Source organism: Dendrobates tinctorius, unplaced genomic scaffold (genome assembly GCF_039654945.1).
Source record: "Dendrobates tinctorius isolate UK_male_01 unplaced genomic scaffold, ASM3965494v1 ptg000312l, whole genome shotgun sequence".
Classification (NCBI taxonomy): Eukaryota; Metazoa; Chordata; class Amphibia; order Anura; family Dendrobatidae; genus Dendrobates; species Dendrobates tinctorius.
In genome coordinates this window covers 578,271-600,092 of record NW_027361979.1, presented here as the reverse complement: position 1 = coordinate 600,092, position 21,822 = coordinate 578,271, and the positions used below count along the sequence as shown (strand labels likewise).

The 21,822-nt window shown below is 42.0% G+C and overlaps 1 protein-coding gene across 1 annotated transcript in view; it reads left to right on the top strand.

Moving 5' to 3' along the window:
* Window positions 1–21,822, top strand: part of LOC141073688 (contactin-associated protein-like 5) — a 960,637-nt gene that overhangs the window by 887,218 nt on the left and 51,597 nt on the right. Inside the window, exon 20 of the mRNA XM_073561036.1 lies at window positions 14,772–14,902. Within this exon, the coding sequence (XP_073417137.1) occupies window positions 14,772–14,902 (131 nt within the window). The remainder of the gene's footprint in view (window positions 1–14,771; window positions 14,903–21,822) is intronic.

The following is a 21,822-nucleotide window of genomic DNA, read 5'->3' as shown; positions in this document are numbered from 1 at the left end:
CATCTTTGTTGTGGTATTACAGTGATTGGATGGCCGCACAGCGTCATCAGGTCTATATCAGACCTGGCACCACGCTGCTCAGACTAGTCACCTCCAGAATCAGACAGAGTAGGGAGAATTGCTGCTGAGATAGGGACAGATTTGTGCTTTTATTAGTTAGTGTCGGTATACCATCGTTGAATCCACATACCCAGAAAAACCAACAGTCTTTAGTGACGGAGCCAATTTGCACCTTAATTACCAGGCCAATTTTTACAATTCTGACCACTGTCACTTTAGGAGGTTATAACTCTGGAACGCTTTAACAGATCCCGCTGATTCTGAGATTGTTTTTTTATGACATATTTTACTTCATGGGAGTTTTAAAATTTATTCGATATGATTTGTGTTTATTTATGAAAAAAACAAAAATATGGCGAAAATTTTTAAAATTTTGCAATTTTCAAAATTTTAATTTTTATGCCCTTAAATCAGAGAGATATGTCACAAAAAAAATACTTAACAACATTTCCCACATGTCTGCTTTACATCATCACAATTTTGGAACCAAACTTTTTTTGTTAGGAAGTTATAAGGGTTAAAATTTGACCAGCAATTTCTCATTTTTACAACAAAATTTACAAAACAATTTTTTTAGGGACCACATCACATTTGAAGTCACTTTGAGAGGTCAATATGACAGAAAATACCCCAAATTGACACCATTCTAAAAACTGCACCCCTCAAGGTGCTCAAAACCACATTCAATAAGTTTATTAACCCTTTACGTGCTTCACAGGAAATGAAGCAATGTGGAAGAAAAATATTAACATTTAACTTTTTTTTTACAAACATTTTATTCAGAACCAATTTTTTTTATTTTCTCAAATGTAAAAAGAGAAAGTGAACCACAAATTTTGTTGTGCAAATTATCCTGAATATGCCGATACCCAATATGTGGGGATAAACCACTGTTTAGGCACACGACAGGGCTTGGAAAGGAAGGAGCGCCGTTTTACTTTTTCAATGCAGAATTGGCTGGAATTGAGATCGGATGCCATGTTGCCTTTGGAGAGCCCCTGATGTGCCTAAACAGTGGAAACCTCCAACACATTACCCCATTTTGGAAACTAGACCCCTTAATGAACTTATCTAGATGTGTGGTGAGCACTTTGAACCTCCAAGCGCTTCACAGAAGTTTATAACGTAGAGCCATGAAAATAAAAAATCATTTTTTTCCACAAAAATGAATTTTTGCCCCAAATTTTTATTTTTACAAGGGTAACAGGAGAAATTAGACCCCCAAAGTTGTTGTGCAATTTGTCCTGAGTATGTCCATACACCATATGTGGGGTTATACCACTGTTTCAGCGTACGGCAGAGCTCAGAAGGGAAAGAGCACCGTTTGACTTTTTCAATGCAGAATTGGCTGGAATTGAGATTGAATGCCATGTCGTGTTTGGAGAGCCCCTGATGTGCCTAAACAGTGAAAAAAACCCACAAGTGACACCATTTTGGAAATTAGACCCCTTAAGGAACTTATCTAGATGTGTGGTGAGCACTTTGAACCCCCAAGGGCTTCCCAGAAGTTTATACCGCAGAGCAGTGAAAATAAAAAATCATTTTTTTCCTCAAAAATGATTTTTTAGCCCACTATATTTTATTTTCACAAGGGTAACAGGTGAAATTGGACCACAAAAGTTGTTGTGCAATTTTTCCTGAGAACGCTGATACCCTATATGTAGGGGGGAACCACTGTTTGGGCGCATGGGAGAGCTCGGAAGGGAAGGAGCACCATTTTGGAATGCAGAGTTTGATGGAATGTTCTGCCCCTGATGTTCCATAAACAGTAGAAACCCCACACAAGTGACCCCATTTTGGAAAATAGACCCCCCTAGGATCTTATCTAGATGGGGGTTCAAAGTGCTCACCACACAAGTGCTTCACAGAAGTTTATAAGGCAGAGCAGTCAAAATAAAAAATCATTTTTTTACAGAAAAGTGATTTTTTAGGCCTCAATTTTTTTTATTTTCCCAAGGATACCAGGAGAAATTAGACCCCCAAAGTTGGTGTGCAATTTGTCATGAATACACTGATGCCCCATATGTTGGGGAAACCACTGTTTGGGCACACGTCTGGGCTTGGAAGGGAGGGAGCACCATTTGTCTTTTGAATGCAAAATTGGCTGGAATCAATGGTGGCACCATGTTGCGTTTGGAGACCCCCTAAATAGTGGAAACCCCTCAATTCTAGCTCTAACCCTTACCCCAACACACCCCTAACCCTAATCCCAACCCTAACATTAATCCTAATCCCTTACCCTAATCCTAACCCTAATCCCAACACTAATCCTAACCCTAATTCCATCCCTAACCCTAATTCCAACCCTAACCCTAATTCTAACTCTAATTCTAACTTTAACCCTAATTCCAAACCTAACCCTATTTCTAACCTTAACCCTAATTCTAACCCTAGCCCTAAAGGAAAAATGAAAATAAATATATTTTCTTTATTTCATTATATTTCCCTAAATAAGGGGGTAATAAAGGGGTTTATCATAGGGTTTATCACAGTGATCAAAATGTACATTGAATGAATGAATGAAATCTGCCGGCCAGCAGATTCAGCGGGCGCACTGCGCATGTGCCCACCATTTTCTTCCCGGAAGAAGATGGCGGCGCCCACTGGAGGATGCAGGTGGGACAATGACCACCGGGAGGTACCGGGGGGATTGGGGACCCTATTTCTCTCTCCTCTGACATGCGGTCCCATCAGAGGAGAGAGAAAGTAAATGCTAAATCGCAGCTTTTTTTGCGGTCGCCGTTATACGGTTAATAACGGTGATCGCAAAAGCGGGGTCTGTAAAAACTGACCCAAATCATGTTCTCTGGGGTCTCGGCTACCCCCGGCAGCTGAGACCCCGAAGAAAATCTGACTCTGGACGGCACTATACACTTTTTCCACGAGGGTGTGGTTTAAGTACCCTTAACTACTGCCATTAAAAGGCGTATCGGCGGTCGTTAAGGGGTTAAGCGAGGTTGCCCATCCCAGCCATCACATCTGAGTGCGCAGAAATTTCTGACATTTTTGTTGTACTGTTAAATTTTTTTGGAGTGTCTTTTATAGAATTTCTTGACACCATTTTGCTGCCCAAAAAGTACTTAGCTGCCAAAAAACTATTTAGCTACAGGGCAGATATTTTATACCGTGTTTTGTCCGCCACACGGATCGCATGTCATTTCGCTCAAAATTGTGCCATTTCCGGCCTCCATAGAATTTTTTTTGTTGTGTCTTATCTTAGCCTACTTTTTGACACAATTTAGCTGGGCAAAAAACTTTAAAAAATACAGGCCACATATTGAAGAGTCTGGTATCTCCATCAGACGCCTGATCTATCTCTTTATATGTTCCATCTGTAATCTAAAATATGTTATGTTGGAAGCACTAAGCGCCAATTGAAAACTAGATTTAGAGAATGCAAAAATGACATAGAAAATGCCAAAATAGATAAAAATATATCATACATTTCTGCTCACTTCATTGATCATCATGACAGTAATCTGGAAACTTTAAGAATTTTCACAATAGATACCCTCTCCTGTAAACAGGGAAAACATTTTGCGGAGACCATCCTCCACATTTCTTCCTTGGGGGATTGGAGTGCGGGCAAATTTTGGTCAGACCTTGTATTCACTTCATGGACAAACTTTAGGTGACTTAAAAAAATCAGAATATGGGAACTTTGGTTTCATGTGGCCATACAGTATGTGTTCAAAGGCTTATTGGGGTGCATGTAACTTTGGTGCAGGGCAGGCCTTGCATTCAAAGCTCAAGCAAACAGTATGGGAGTGCCAAATGAATAATGTGAAGTGGGTTTTCCTGTGGGCATCCAGTATGTAGGTTCAAAGGCTTATTGGGGTGCATGTAACTTTGGTGCAGGGCAGGCCTTGCACTCAATGCATAAGCAAACAGTATGTGAGTACCAAATGAATACTGGGAAGTATGGTTGCATATGGCCATCCAGTATGTGGCTTCAAAGGCTTATTGGGGTGCATGTAACTTTGGTGCAGGGCAGGCCTTGCACTCCATGCATAAGCAAGCAGTATGGGAGTACCAAATGAATACTGGGAACTATGGTTGCATGTGGTCTTCCAGTATGTGGCTTCAAAGGCTTATTTGGGTGCATGTAACTTTGGCATAGGGCAGGCTTTGCTCTCAATGCATAAGCAAACAGTATGGGAGTACCACATGAAACCTTGGAGTAATGGTTGCATGTGGTCAACAATGACTTCTGTTCAATGGGTTGATGGGGTGCATCCAAATTTTGGGCAGCTCTGCCACTCACTCCATATGCAATAACAGTATAAGAGACCCCATGTTTAATAATGGGAACAACAAAGCATAGCCGGCTGATGGCTCTCTAAGAATTGTGGGGGCTGACTTCTGGCCCTCCAAAAATAGACTTTTTGACTTTCAGAGTCCCTCCTTCATAAATGAAACAGTATGTGTCTGATGATGTGTCACACACCACATGGCCAAAGAAGGCTGTAAACAGTTAAAATGACATTTCCCAGTGAATGCATTTGTTAGGCGTTGGGTTCCGGGCGCTGCACAGCGGGAATCCCGAGCCTTGCCATCGGCGGTCTCCCATTCCCCGTCGGTCGCAGTGGAGCCTGCTCAGCAGACTCCATGATCCCGGCGTTCTGCCCACACCAGCATTGTGGGTTCGGTTACTGCTGCCACCTCTGGTCCAGATATGGCAATGCAGCCTGGCCAGCAGCAAAATACTCCAGTCTCTTTCCTTCGGTCCACTGCACATGCTCATGAGATGATTTTCATTGGGGATCGGGAGTCACATGCTCAGGTCCTTCTCCAGTTCTGATTGGTCCATCAGGAGGATCAGGAAGGTCCTGGAAGGGCACGGCTATAAAAGGTTCGCATGGCCGCCCCACCATGCACTATGATAGACTCTGAGGCTAATGTATTTAGTGTATGTATGATGATGGATGAATAAGCCTGGTGACTGACGCATTATAATTCCCCCCTCCTTGGATATTACGTATGAGTTAGGGTTAGGAATTAGAGTCAACACATTAGCTATAGCACTGCATAGCCCCGCAGTGTTGCTCCACATCTACCGCTAGTGCCAGTATAAGCCTCCTTGGCCACTGGTACAGCAGCGTCCGCTACAGTAGCACCCTGCGCCATTTGTGCGCTTTCCAGCACCATTTGTTAGGCTGGTTAGTGGCGTCCGTCAGGGTGGACACTGTACACGTTGCAAGCAGTGGTTCACACCACCGTGACCTGTGATGCTAACAGGTTGCGGTTGTTCGCCGGCTGGTACGTGTTACGTGAAGTAACGGAGCTCGTGCCTGCTAGCACTGGCTCAGTGGTTCCCACTTGTGTCCGGCTTTCCTTCTACATGCTTTTCCCGCATTGTTCAGCAGCAGTTGGTCACCTCTGCACGGTGGGCCCTGGGCTGCGAACGCACCTTATATATTATTTCATCTTTATTATTTGGTGCATTCCACCAGCCCCATAACAGCATTTGTCTTGGTTGAAAGCAATGCTAAAGTTGAAAAACCCATCAAAAACGCTACGTGTGAACATAGCCCAAGTGGTCAAGGAAAATTTTTGTTTTGGGTTAATTATTTTGCCTTATATAAATGTCATTACTCTGGAAAGGATGTTCCTTAACATATTTCCCAGGAAAATCCATTTTGGTTTCATTTTTGTATGTTTTTTGATGCGCCTGTAAAAATGGTGTAAGACTCTGACAACATTGTTCACATTGTGACCTAGGAGACAGACATGCTTCCAGGGACATTCCCCATGATGTCCCAATGTCATTTGAGCACTGTTTCCATCATTTTCAGATGTTTTTAGACTTTAGAAGGACCCCCGAGGGGGGTCGCGGTAAAAATACTCGGTTTTCCCATAGACTTACATTGGGCTCATTGCTCGGGTCGAGTACCCGAGTATTCCAATTTGCTCGAAACGAGCAACGGGGCATTTTAGTGCTCGCTCATCACTAATGCCTTGTTTCATATCTATTGAAAGCTATCATGATTGGAAACAAGGTATTAATATCTCCTGCCTGCATTTTCCAAGAAGGCAAATATCCTTAAGGTTGAGAATCTTCAAATTTTTTACATCTGAGCTGCATCCAATTGAAGAGCCCTAATCAAGGTCACCAGTCTTTTATCCGACAAAAGCATATTCTGAATTTTTGACATTGTTCAGTGCTGGAAGATACAGCTCGCTGTAGGACTGCACCATGTTGCCATTGAAGCGCTCCCCTCTACTAACATCTCTGCCATTCCTGTGACATCAAGTCTAGAAATGTTCTTTTGTTTATACATTTTTATGTGATTCTATATTCTGTATTGTCTTGTTCCCATTGTAATATATTTTGTATATTTTTATAAACACTGGCTAATATTTTGGACTAACGCCTCAACGACCACTGATACACTTTTTAATTTCTGGATAGGAAAAAAAGTGTTCAGACAATCCGCGTTGTGAATCACTATGAACAATTATTATTACAGTGGTCTTTATTCGACGCGTTTTGAAGTTTCACAGAACTCCTTCCTGAGGTGTTTTTTTTCCTGAGGAAGGAGTTCCGTGAAACTTCGAAATGCGTCGAATAAAGACCACTGTAATAATAATTGTTCATAGTGATTCGCAGAGCGGATAGTCTGACCACTTTTTTCCTATCCTGCATCTTCTACGTTGGTCCCTCGTGGATCTGTGGTTTCTACAGCAGCGAATCCTCAATGCTTATTACAAGCTCCATGTGGTGAGTGTATTATTTTTAAATTGATATACCTACACTGGATAATGCGCTATTGCGCTATTTCTCTTCAATAGTATCCCTAGTACTTTTTAATGTCTATCATTTTTGGGCCTTATTCCTTAGTGACACTTTTTAACAGCGTTGAAGAATAAAGCCCCTGTCACACACAGCGATCACGCTAGCGAGATCGCTGCTGAGTCACAAATTTTGTGACGCAACAGTGATCTCACAATCAAGATCGCTGTCTGTGACACATATTAGTGAACGGCCCCCCTGCCGGGTATCGCTGATCGTCCTCGAATGGCCTGGACATTTTTCTCATCGCTGGTCTCCCACTGGTCAGCACGCATCGCTGCGTGTGGCAGGCGGGAGACCAGCGATCAGCAACGCTGGAGCTGGTAACCAAGGTACACATTGGGTTTCTAAGCACCGCACGGCGCTTAGAAACCCGATGTGTACGCTAGATACCAGCGCGCTGGTGCAGGGAGCTGGTAACCAAGGTACACATCGGGTTTCAAAGCGCCGCGCGGCGCTTAGAAACCCGATGTGTACCTTGGTTACCAGCTCCCTGCACCAGCGCGCTGGTTTCTAGTGTACACATCGGGTTTTCTTAGCGCCGTGCGGTGCTTAGAAACCCGATGTTTACCTTGGTTACCAGCTCCAGCATCGCTCCAGCTCCGCGCGGCGCTTAGAAACCCGATGTATACCTTGGTTACCAGCTCCCTGCACCAGCGCGCTGGTATCTAACGTACACATTGGGTTTCTAAGCGCCGTGCGGCACTTAGAAACCCGATATTTACCTTGGTTACCAGCTCCAGCATCGCTCCAGCTCCGCACGGCGCTTAGAAACCCGATGTTTACCTTGGTTACCAGCTCCAGCGTCGCTAATCGCTGGTCTCCCGCCTGCCACACGCAGCAATGCGTGCTGGCCAGCGGGAGCCCAGCAAAGAAAAAAATGTCCAGGCCATTCGAGGACGATCAGCGATACCCAGCAGGGGGGCGGTCGCTGATAAGTGTCACACACAGCGATCTCGCTGGTGAGATCGCTGTTGCGTCACAAAACTTGTGACTCAGCAGCGATCTCGCTAGCGAGATTGATGTGTGTGATGGGGGCTTAAGCGACGTGCGTCGCTTGTTACCTGCATGTCGCTGTCCTGATCACTGGTGAAGCTGCCTGTTTGGCAGCTCACCAGCGATCATGTAGCGACACACCAGCGATCCTGACAAGTTCATATCGTTGTCGGGATCGATGGTGAATCGCTATGTGTGACGGGGCCCTAAGTGAACAGCGCCCCCCCTGCGAGTGTGTATCCCGCGGTTGACAGATGACACCCTGCAGTATCTGCCTTGGTTTTGAACCGATTATGGCAGATTAACTACTTAAGAACTGCTTCTAATCACGGCAGCAGTATCTAAGTGATTAAAAAGGGGTTAAAAGATCCCCTTTGACAGGATCGACTACCTGTGATCATTGCCATGGTACCTTGAGGTCATCTGATTACCCCATGGTATGGTAGCCTGTTAGATCTAGCTGTAAAAAATAAAAAGTTGCAGCTCTCAGAATATTCATTTTTGCAAAATATTGTCTTTAGTGTGTTAAAGTAGCAAACCATAAAAAAATGATAATTTGGTATCGTTGTAGTCTTACCAACCAGATGAACAAATTGGTCTTATCACTTTTACCATACGGTTAACTGCGCAAAAAAAAAACAACTTTGTCTGAATTGTTGTTATTTGTTTATGCTGCATCTGAAAAATCTGATAAAAAATTGATCAAATGTTGTGTACCCCAAAATGGTAACAAAGAATCTCTAGCAAAAATAAACCCTCATGAAGCTCAGTTTGGAAAAAAAGAAAAGAGTTACAGCTCTCAAAATATAGCTTCCATAAAACTATTTTTTCTATAAAAAAAAGCTTTTAAACTCTGACAGTAGCAAAACATAAAAAAACCCATAAAAAAATATAAACCTGGTATCACTGTAATCACACTGTTCCAAAAAAATAAATCCATCTTATCACCTATACCGCATGGTAAACACGTCAAAAATAAAAAATAAGAACTATTCTTGCACTGCTGTCTTTTTGTTGATTGTGCCTTTTAAATAATGGAAGCAGGTTCACATTTATCTTGCACCCTCCACTGAGAGCTTTTGTCGTGGTTTCTTGGTAAATCCCAAAAAATGCCATACAGGTGGAACGACTCAGTATAATGAAGCAGATGGAGACACTTTGGAAATTGTCTGGTCTCTGCTCGGGATGTGTCCAACCAGAGGTGTTTTAGGTGTCTTTTTAGTGCACAAGTGTGGTCAACCACAATTCTGTGAATGCCTAATAAGATGGACACCACTGGAGCAGATGCCAAACGGAGTGCGAAGTGCCTCCATCTGCATCATTATAGTGAGTAATTCCATAAGGGGTTTTGTCTGAATCACATTTTTGTGGGATTTACATGAAAACCCAATATAAATGCTCTGTGTAGAACACAAAAATGTGATCCAGCCTTAAATTAGAAACTACCAAAGAATGTTCTGTACCCAAAATGTTACAAAAACCCTAAGGTATCCCACACAAAATCAGTTCCCACTCAGGACCGTCATCTGTCACTACAAATATAGGCGTTCCCACGTTACTAGCAGAAGAAAGACTCTGGAAAATGGAACATGGTTCCTCACCCCTTCAAATAAAATCCAATAAAATCCGTGCTCCCAAATCCAGATGTCACACTGCTTCTGAACCCTACTGTTACTAAATCGCAGTAAGCAGCCACATGTCTGGCAATATTGTAGTGAGAATGCGTACTTAACAATTTATGGGGTCTGTTTCTCCAGAAGCACAATCAGGGTACAATGATTTGGGGTGGTGCAATATATGGGGGCACTACACTGCATGTGGACACAATGTAGGGGCACTAAACTTAATGAATTACAATTATCCAGAAAAACAGCACAAGGATGTTACAAATTAGTCAATGCAGTTTTAGATGAATAAGTTGAGTTGTAATTGCTATGATGGTGTTGTTCCACTTTACCAGCTCCGCAAATGTCTGCAAACTTCTTTTGCAAAATCTGTGCTCCAAGAGCCAAATAGCACTTCTTCCTTCTCAGTCTTGACGTGTGGCCAAGCCGTAGTTTATGACGACTTATAGGGCATCACCGCGTTAAGGAGAAATTGCACAATAAATTGTTGGGTCCAGTTTTACCCATTATCCCTGTGTACCTGACAAATTTGCGGCAAATTAAAAAAATACACTAAATTGTTATATTTCCTCCTCCCAATGTTATAAACTTCTGTGAGGCACCTGTGAGTTCAAATATTTACTGCAACCCTAAATTAATTTCTTAAGCAGTGAATTTTTCTAATATTTGATCACTTGTGGAGGTTTCTGCTGTTCTGAGACTTTGGAGGCTTGTCTAATGGACCCACAACCTAGTCATATGGAATCTATGTTCTAAAAGCCCACTGCAGTGTGCTCAAACAGTAGTCTACAACCTGTAGGTTCAAAATGCTCACTATATCCAAGATGAAATCCTTGAGGGATGTAGTTTCCAAAATTGGGTCATTTGGTTTGGTTTCTGCTATTTAGGAACCTTAGGGACCCTGCAAATGCAACATGATGCCCATAATCTATTTCAACCAAATATATGTTACCAAATTCAAACATTGTTCCTTCTGTTGCGAGTCCTGCTGTTTGTCCAAACACAACTTTTTGACTTCATGGAATTCTCAACATGATGACCTATTATCAAATTAGGTGTAGTATTTGTGAGTTCAAAATGGTAACTTTACCCCTGGATGAAGTCCTTGAGAGGTGTACTTTACCAAAATGTGGTCACTTGTGGGGGGGAGGGTTCTACTGTATAGGCACCTTAGAGACCCTGCAAAAGCCACACAGGGCCCTGAATCTATTTAAGCCAAATTTGTGTTCCAAAATTCAAATGGTGTTGCTTCCCTTCCGAGCCCTGCCATTTGTCCAAACAGAGGTTTCTGATAACATGTTTAATATCAACGCGCTCAGAAGAAACTTCTATTTTGTCATTCTATTTCTTGTAAAAGTGAAAAAAATTGGGTCTAAAGCAACACTTTACAGGAAAAATATATATTTTTTTACATTTCACTTTGCAATAATTCCTGTGTAGCACCTGAAGGGTTAACAAATTTCCTGACAGCAGTTTTGAAGTATTTGAGGAGTGCAGTTTTAAAAATGGTATCACTTTTGGGGAGTTTCCAATATATAGACCCCTCAAAGTCCATTTAAATCAGAATAGGTCCCTAAAGAAACAGGTTTTGTAAATTTCTTGCAAAAATGAGAAAGTGCTGTTAAAGTTTAACCTTTCTAGCATCATAGCACAATAAAATGACGTTTGAAAAATGATGCAGATATAAAGTAGACATAGGGGAAATGATATTTATTAATTATTTTGTACAGCATGGCTAACTGGTCTAAGGATATAAAACTTGAAAGTTTGAAAATTGCAAAATTGTGAAATGAATAACAAAAACTGAATCTAAGACCAACTCAAAAAATGCAAAAACAGGCAAAGGAATTTACGAGCTAGCAAATCTCAAATTAACTGTAAAACATAATTAGATCCCAACAATGCAGAAATCCCATTTGAAAATACAAACGGCTCAGGTATAAATTAATTAAAAACAATAAAACTTACATGAAAGCAAAAATCATTTTATTTATAGAGTTTTCAAATGTTTCTGTAAAAGCAGCATCGAAAAAATGGGACAAGAGGCGATTTAATTGTACGATAATAATGACAGGAGCTAATTCTGAAGCAATACAGTAAGCGGATAATTACGTTATGGTTTTACTATGATCCTAAATAATTATTCTTCACACATGGAAAACCACAGGAGAATGTAAATCACCCGGCAGACATGTAATTATTGTGAAAAATAATTGAAAACAAGATCAGTTCCTGTGAATGTACTGTATATCAAACTCAAAAATTCAATTTGCAATATATCTCACGATATAGAACATTTTTGCTGGCTTTAATTTGTCCCCCCTGGAAGCAACTCATATGAAAAGCACATTTTCTGTGATAAATAAATAAAAATGATAAAATCTTAAGGTGACATTAATTCTACTAATTCACATATTAAAGACTCATCAACTGGAGACAAGTCTCCAGGAACAGACAATCACCAAAGACAGCTTCCATATAAATACATTCCTATTGTTTCACCTCTTAGTATACTATTATAACGTGGCTGTAATCACTCCCCAACACTTTCATTGACAGTCTTCTCTGATTATTACTGCTCCCTGCACCGCCCCTATGACTGGAAGTGAGCTACTACAAGGAAGACACAAGATCATTTTCTCCCTGTTGCCGCTCTTTCAGTAATGCCGCCAGGCAATGCTTTAATGCTATTTACCTTGATATCTGCAGTTAAAACTGTTTTGGGACGTGACTGTTTCACGTTAAAATTCCAATAGAATCTAAGCTTAGAGTTTTCTAAAGTCTTATATCCCTTTAACATCTAGAGCTGCATTCACAGTTGTGCAGATTGGCAGATTGGCACTAGAAACAGCATTTGATTTATTAAGTTTAGTTTGTCAAACATTTAACTCCACAAATAAGATGTTATCTAAGTTGTGTTACCTAAGCTCCTAAAATGCAATTTACACAACTGAGTATGATGACAATTGAGAATGCGTCGGTTCAGTTGACAGGAGAAAAAAATATAGATAATATTCAATGGGAAGTAATATCAAAAATGATTAAATAAACACAACGATCAACCAGTCTTATAACTTTATATCACTAAGAGTAAGTTCTACAACTGAGAAGTCTAGACACATTTATCCTGTACTGATCCCGACTCATGTTTTATAATATAATATTCCCCAGAGCTGCACTCACTTTTCTACCGATGCAGTCTCTGTCTATATTATATTGAGATACATATCCTTTATTGATCCTGAGTGTACCTTGTGTTATACCTCAGAGCTGCACTCACTTTTCTACCGATGCAGTCTCTGTCTATATTATATTGAGATACATATCCTTTATTGATCCTGAGTGTACCTTGCATTATACCCCAGAGCTGCACTCACTTTTCTACCGATGCAGTCTCTGTCTATATTATATTGAGATACGTATCCTTTATTGATCCTGAGTGTACCTTGTGTTATACCCCAGAGCTGCACTCACTTTTCTACCGATGCAGTCTCTGTCTATATTATATTGAGATACATATCCTTTATTGATCCTGAGTGTACCTTGCGTTATACCCCAGAGCTGCACTCACTTTTCTACCGATGCAGTCTCTGTCTATATTATATTGAGATACGTATCCTTTATTGATCCTGAGTGTACCTTGTGTTATACCCCAGAGCTGCACTCACTTTTCTACCGATGCAGTCTCTGTCTATATTATATTGAGATACATATCCTTTATTGATCCTGAGTGTACCTTGCGTTATACCCCAGAGCTGCACTCACTTTTCTACCGATGCAGTCTCTGTCTATATTATATTGAGATACGTATCCTTTATTGATCCCGAATGTACCTTGTGTTATACCCCAGAGCTGCACTCACTTTTCTACCGATGCAGTCTCTGTCTATGTTATATTGAGATACATATCCTTTATTGATCCTGAGTGTACCTTGCATTATACCCCAGAGCTGCACTCACTTTTCTACCGATGCAGTCTCTGTCTATATTATATTGAGATACGTATCCTTTATTGATCCTGAGTGTACCTTGTGTTATACCCCAGAGCTGCACTCACTTTTCTACCGATGCAGTCTCTGTCTATATTATATTGAGATACATATCCTTTATTGATCCTGAGTGTACCTTGCGTTATACCCCAGAGCTGCACTCACTTTTCTACTGATGCAGTCTCTGTCTATATTATATTGAGATACGTATCCTTTATTGATCCTGAGTGTACCTTGCGTTATACCCCAAAGCTGCACTCACTTTTCTACTGATGCAGTCTCTGTCTATATTATATTGAGATACGTATCCTTTATTAATCCTGAGTGTACCTTGTGTTATACCCCAGAGCTGCACTCACTTTTCTACCGATGCAGTCTCTGTCTATATTATATTGAGATACATATCCTTTATTGATCCTGAGTGTACCTTGCGTTATACCCCAAAGCTGCACTCACTTTTCTACTGATGCAGTCTCTGTCTATATTATATTGAGATACGTATCCTTTATTGATCCTGAGTGTACCTTGTGTTATACCCCAAAGCTGCACTCACTTTTCTACTGATGCAGTCTCTGTCTATATTATATTGAGATACGTATCCTTTATTGATCCTGAGTGTACCTTGCGTTATACCCCAGAGCTGCACTCACTTTTCTACTGATGCAGTCTCTGTCTATATTATATTGAGATACGTATCCTTTATTAATCCTGAGTGTACCTTGTGTTATACCCCAGAGCTGCACTCACTTTTCTACCGATGCAGTCTCTGTCTATATTATATTGAGATACATATCCTTTATTGATCCTGAGTGTACCTTGCGTTATACCCCAGAGCTGCACTCATTGGGCTATTGGAGTCATTGTGTACATACGTTCGTAATAGTATCTGTACTAACCCCGAGTTTACCTTTTGATTAGCCTAAGAACTGCACTCACTATTCTCCTGGTGATGTTATTGTGTACATAATGCTACACTACTGACCCGGTACTGATCCTCAATACACCTGTACTCACTGTGCTGGTGGAGTGACCTGTATACACATTATTCATCGCATACTGATCTTGAGTTACATCCGTCATTATGTCCCAGAGCTGCACTGACTCACTGCTGGTGGTGTCACTTTGTACATACATGAATGTATTAATCCTGTAGGGGGCAGTAATTTGTGATGTAAGCATGACAATGGGAACATCACTGGTAGTGACACAAAGGTCAAAATTAAATGATGGAACTGAAGACAGGGAAACATGATTTTCTTTTTTTTTTTTCCCATTTTATGGTTTATCATTGCTTTTTTTCTCTTTCTAGGAAGTCTACAAATCAGATATAAATTCAGCAAGGAAGGATTGTATGTCTTCACATTAGATTCTGAGAGACTGGACAACCGAAAGCTTCATCAAGTGAAGATCAGCAGAGAAGGACGGGAGTTAACCATACAGGTAAAAAAACGTTTACAGGTCACAGAGATCTAAGTACTGCTGAGCAAAGGCACTGAGGATGCTCCTCTTATTCTACTGGTGGTCATTTTTATACTTTCCTATAATTATCCAATAATCCCAAATATCTAATAGCTATGCAAATTGCCTCTTCACAGAGATGATTAGGACTTGAACTCTAGCGCCACCTATTGGAAGTAATGATCCTAAAAGTCACTATTGACCTTTTAATGAGCCTTGCCACATATCTTAGGATAAAAGCCAAACCAGAATCTCAGTTTGCAAACACGGTGTTTAGGGGTATTGCACCTAATCAGTGCAAAGTGTAAGATCTGGTTTGGCCGTGTGAGAGGCTTAAGAATGAGATCTAAGGGGTACTCTCCACAAAGAGAAATGCCACCCCTTAGATCTAATAGCTAAGGACTAGTGATGAGCGAGTATGCTCTTTGCTCAGGTTTTTCCGAGCATGCTCGGGTAGTCTCCGAGTATTTGAAAGTGCTCGGAGATTTAGTTTCTGTTGCCACAGCTGCATGATTTGTGGCTACTTGACAGCCTGAATATGTATGGGAATTTCCTAACAAACAGGCAATCACCACATGTAATCAGGCTGTCGAGTAGCTGTAAATCATGCAGCTGTGGTGACAGAAACTAAATCTCCGAGCACTTCCAAATACTTGGTGACCACCCTAGCATGCTCGGGGAAACCGGAGCAATGAGAATACTCGCTCATCACTACTAAGGACACATCATGCCCTCGCTGTTTCAAATATCAGGAATTTTACTTGTACACTTGAAAAAAATTGCTGTATTATGAAATCATTGCAAACAAATACCTGAAAAAAATATTTGACCTTCTAGTCCCTTCAATGCTTTAATAATAATAGTGATTATTGCGCAGACACCTTATATTTGCACTGTTATGCCGCTGTGTCTGAGGTTTTGTTAATATGCACAGCATTGCTCTTTGTGATGTTAATATCGTGAATGACCCAACAATTATGAAATTCAAGCAAATTGTAAGTGATATTCCAATAAAGGATTACCGGTGTCAATTACACAGGACTGGAGATTATATGCAGCAATTCATATGATGGAGAGTAAAAAATAAAATATTGTAATGTTCTTTTTATTAAAGCTCTAATCATAAGGAGAAGAATGTAAAATGAATCACTGAACATTGCTGACACAAAGGCTGACTCCTATTCGATTCTTTAGGTTTTATTCACATATTTTCTTTCTTTTATTAGATCTGCCATTCAGATTAAATAATTTGTCATACAGACCTGTAAAAATAATCATTTTCCTACCATTTACCATCCAAAATTTTTACACAGACATAAGTATCTCCAAAGTTAAAGGGGTCATTCGGGAGTTTGCTTATTTTTTGCTATAAAGCTAAGAACGTACAAGCTAATTACCTACCTGTTTTGGCATGACGCTTACTTCTGCAGGGTAAGGGTGGTCATGGAGCACTCCTGCCAGCGGTTCTGCTGCTTCATTTGACCTTATGTCAACAGAGCAGCTCTTTCTTTACAGATTTGGCCAACACCATGGCCGACTTCATTATGATTGACAGCTGACTCCCCCCAGTTAGCCCCAGTCAACAGAGCAGAGTGGAAGATAAAAAGCTGCTCTTTTAATGTTATGAGAGCAGAAGCCACAGAATCGAAGACAGGAGCAGTCCGGGATCACTTTGAGCCAGCAGAGATCAGAGCTGGGCAGAAGAAGCAGTTAGCAACTACCTGCTTGTAAGTTCTTAGTCCAATAGTAAACAATACTCCAAGTCCCGCATAACCCTTTTAAACGGATCCTGTCATATTGTACGTTGAGTCCGATCTCTATACAGCATGGTGTAGAGAAGAAGAAGCAGAGCACAATGGTATATACAGTAGGTTTGTAGAAAACGTATAGTTTATTCTTTGAAATCTTGGTGTATAGATTTTTATGAGTCCTGCGGGCAATGCTACTAGGGATGAGCGAATGTCCTTGGTGATACACTGATATCAATTGAGTATCTGGGTGCTCGGATGTACTAGTTACTCAGCGAGCAGTGGGCTGTGCTCGATTTAAAGCTCAAATCCTCAACTCACATGTTTGCAGCCTGTTACACAGCCAAAAAGCATTCGGGATTGCCTGTGCCTCACTGTAATACTATAGCCATGGTAAGCTGAAGTGCTAATGATGGTGCACACAGGTGCCAAGGACATGGGCTAAATATGACTGGAGATCAAGAAACACACTCATCCACTTGACATAGTTTTCTGTCCCAAGTTGCAGGGAGGCACAGTACACCACTTCAGAAGCCAGAGCAGTGCAAACAGGTGTTCGCTTAGATGGCAGATATTGCTTCCAGCATGCTTGGCAGCACCACCAAGTCTTTCACACTGTCCAATCAACAGTCTGGATCAAATCTTCCTCACCCTGATCCTCCTTCCTCCGACCATGTTGAGTCCCAGGAGACTAGTGATCTCACAATAGGAAATGCCGATGAGCAACAACATCATTTTTTGATTGGACCCTCACCCTGCATGTTCCAAGAGGGACAGGAGGACATGTTGTTTAGTGAAGCACAAAACTTAGAGCAGTCAAAGCCACAAGAAGATGACAGCAGGGAATGGCAAGTTTTCTGTAAAGAGGAAGATGATGAGACACAGTTGCCGAAAAGTAAGCTTGTTGCTGTAAAGTCAACAAGTCAGGTGGACCAGGGTGCAGTAGTGGAAGACAAGATGGTGGATGATGAAGTAGTCAACCCAACCTCTGAATCTGGCATGCACAGCAAGGCCAAAAGCACTGAGTGGGAAGGATCAGCAGCGCCAAAAAAGACAGGAATAGCTACTGGTGTGACCAGGCAGCTGGTCTGTAGAGCACCGACACTCCTGAATATCTACATCAAAGAGTTAGGTGTTCCCTAGTGTGGGACTTTTTTAAATTGAGTTCTAAGACAAAAAAATGGTAATTTGCAACCTGTGCCATGTCAAGATCAGCAGGGGCCTGACCACTAAGAACCTAACCTTCCTCTTCCCCTGTGGTAGATGATTCCCAATACCCTGTCCATGACACTGCCGCAGATTCCTCCCACCCTGCACCCATACTTGTAAACTCTGACTTACTGTCATTAGACACTTCCAAATCCTTTTTCCAGAACAGCATAAGCTGTCCCTACCCCAGGCCTTGGAATGAAAGAGAAAGTTTACAGCCAAACACCCACAGGCCCAAAGGCTAAATGGACACATTTCCAGGCTGCTTGCCATGAAAATGTTGCCATTTTGGCTGGTTGAGATGAAGGATTTCTGCTGACTCATGTCGGCAGACATCCTTTGGTCCTCGGTCCTCAGCTGCCAGTTTTTCTCCCGGTGTGGCATCCCCGCTTTGTACCAGCACGTGTCCAGGAACATCGTTCATGCCCTTACCCACGCACTTACCAGTGCACTTATTGGGATTGTCCAGTTAATGATCAACACGTGGACAGCTTGTTGCCAGAGACGCTACATTTCTCTGATGTCACATGGGGTGAACATTGTTGAGGCCAGGACCGAGTCCCATCCTGGCATAACATATGTGCTACTGATACAGAGGATTGCTGGCCCTATTTCTATCAGGGTTTCCGCCATCTTCCACACCAGTTTCTTCACCCCTTCCTGCTCCTCCTCATCCTCCATTTCAGATTTGTTATCTCAGAGCATGTCGTCGACTTCAGCCGGAAGCTGAAAGCTCTGCAGCACTGCCTCAGTGAAGAGACAACAGGCTCTGCTGAAACTGATTTGTATAGGAGACAAACTGCACACCACTGCAAAGTTACTTAAAGGAATAATAGACCAGAGAGATCTGAGGCTTTTGTCACTGAACCTCAAACCAGGCATAATTATGTGTGATAATGGCCTAACATGGTGGGGGCTGTGAAGCTTGTGCTCAACTTGGTAGTTCAGCGGATTCTGAAAACCTACCTAAATTTGCCAGAGCATCTCGTCAAGGAACACCGCGTAAGTGCACATTTCAAAAAGTCGGCTACAGCTGCTACGGCTCTGGGGTGCTACGTGCCCACACGCTGGAACTCCACACTGCACATTCTGGCAAGGTTTTGTGATCAGCAGAGGCCAGTTGTTGAGTACCAGCTGCAACACATCCGTCTGTATTCTAGCCAGCCTCTGCTGGCCATCAAATGGCCATGCGCTTTTAGTCAGGGATGCTACATTTCCCTGGTGGACCACTGTGTGAACATTGTGGAGGCCAGGACAGAGTCCCATCCTGGCATGACAAAAGTTCTACTGATGAAGAGGATTGCTGGCCCTACTTCTATCAGGGTTTCTGCCATCTTCCACACCAGTTTCTTCACCCCCTCCTGCTCCTCCTTATCCTCCATTTCAAATTTGTCATCTCAGAGCACGTCGTCCACATCAGCCGGAAGCTGAAAGCTCTGCAGCAATGCCTCATCGAAGTGACAACAGGCTCTGCTGAAACTAATTTGTCTAGGAGGCAAACAGCATACTGCCGCAGAGTTATTGAAAGGAATAACAGATCTGACAGATCTGTGGCTCTCGCCACTGAACCTTAACATGGCATGGTCGTGTGTGATAATGGCCTTTAACTGATGATGTGACCATGCGCTGCCACTTCACACTGCACATGCTGGTAAGGCTTGATGAGCAGCAGAGGCCAGTTGAGGAATAACAGCTCCAACATGCACGCTGGTATTCTGGTCAGCAACCACACATAACAACTGAGAGTGGGCATGTATGTCTAACATTTGGGCAGTTCTTTAAAACTTTGAGGACTCCACAAAGATGGTGAGCGGCAATTAGTCATTGCCATAGTCAGTGCAGTGATCCCGCTTTTGTGCCAGCTTAAACAGTTGTTTCTCACAATTAAACATGAACCTATGCATATGGACCAGGTGGAGATGGAGGAAGACATGAGATGGAGAGATACTATCCAGCCCAGCCTCCTCTCATCTGCTCTGTATGGATTGGGTAACAGTGAGGAGGTGGAGGCTGAGAAGGAGGAACAGGAGCTGTTGTCTTGCGCAACAGAGGCTAGTACCCACACAACCTTCGCTCCGTCTCTCCGATGTGGATGGGCTAAGGAGGGGAATGTGGAGGGTCAGGAAGAGGAGGAGGAGATAGAAAGTCATCATCATGGTGGGGAGAGGGAAATGTTGATTGTAAGAAGCTTGGTACATATGGCCGACTTTATGTACCAATGCCTTTCCTGTGACCTTCGTGCTATATTTGTCTTGCCCATAAAAGAGTACTGATTGTTCACCATACTAGACCCACGCTACAAGGAGAACTTTGCATCTCTCCTTCCTGAGGTGAAGAGGCATTCTAAAATGTTGCTATACCAGAAGGCCATTGTGGAAAATATGTTGAAAAAATTCCCATCAGACAATGCTAGCAGCAGGGGGCCAGCTTTTTCCTTGCCCAACCAAGGAGGAAAGGCAAGGGAGACACACAGCAGAGACAGATGTATGCTGTCAAAGGCCTTGGCCAATTTCATGACACCATCGCAGCGTCCAGGGCTTGATGGTTATTTTTGACAAAGAAGATAATGTTTTTAAAGATGGTCAAGCAATACCTAGCTGACCAAACCAGCATACTCCCTAATTCCTCTGTAACCTTCAACTTTTGGGTCTCAAAGCTGGACACCAGGCACGAGCTGTCACTATGCCTTGGAGGTGTTGTGCTATCCTGCCGCTAGAGTCTTATCTGAATGGGTTTTTAGTGCTGTTGGTTGGATCCTAACAGAAAGGCTCTTTTGCCTGTCAATAAAGAATGAAGACAGGCTCACTCTCATAAAGATAAACAAAGCTTGGATTAGCTCCCACTTTTACACAACACCAGATGACAGCAACACACAAAGTCTTTTTAATGTTAAAAATTTGAATGAGGCCCTTCAGTTGTTGCCTTTAAGGGTTTATAGATGAACTCCTTATGATGTTTCCCGGGCTTTGCACTTTATGCAAAGCCTTTGAGTGTAAAAGAACATCAACTACATTAAATTGTTAATGTTTTTTATGAGGCACTACACTTGATGCCTTCAAGGTTGTATGGATGACCCTCCTTCCAATTTTTTCCTGGCTTTGTACTTTCTTATTAGTGTTTGTTTAGATTTAGTGTTAGGGACTCACAATATCTGGGGACCCTTGCCTTCAAGGTTGTATGGATGACCCTCCTTCCAATTTTTTCCTGGCTTTGTACTTTCTTATTAGTGTTTGTTTAGATTTAGTGTTAGGGACTCACAATATCTGGGGACCCTTGACGTGAGCTTATCTGCTTTGGCCAAAATAGTAACCAATACCCCATATCTATGTATTTTTTTTGCACTTTTTAGCAGGATGCAGCTAGAACCCTTTATGTTTGGCATGGTTCTTTGTGTGATGCATGTATATATAGTGCAGAGCAGCCCGCCTGATAATACTATGGGTGTGATCAATAGGCTGCTCAGACACTTTTGCATCACTTTTATCAGTGTGACTTATGCCTTATGCAAGCCTCATCTGTGTGCATTTCCACTGGGCAGCCAGACCATAATTGGTTACAGGCTGTCCTCATCAGTGGAATGCACCTGTGCTGCCCAAACCTTTATCAATGGGGTTCTGCTGCATCCTGCCAGTGCATCAGTCAGGGTTTGGTGAGTTACCTTTCAAATGATTTTTTATGGATTTTTTCTTATTAGTGTTTGTTTAACACCAGATGACAGCAACACACAGTCTTTTTAATGTTAAAAATTTGAATGAGGCCCTTCAGTTGTTGCCTTTAAGGGTTTATGGATGAACTCCTTATGATGTTTCCCGGGCTTTGCACTTTATGCAAAGCCTTTGAGTGTAAAAGTACATCAACTACATTAAATTGTTAATGTTTTTTATGAGGCACTACACTTGATGCCTTCAAGGTTGTATGGATGACCCTCCTTCCAATTTTTTCCTG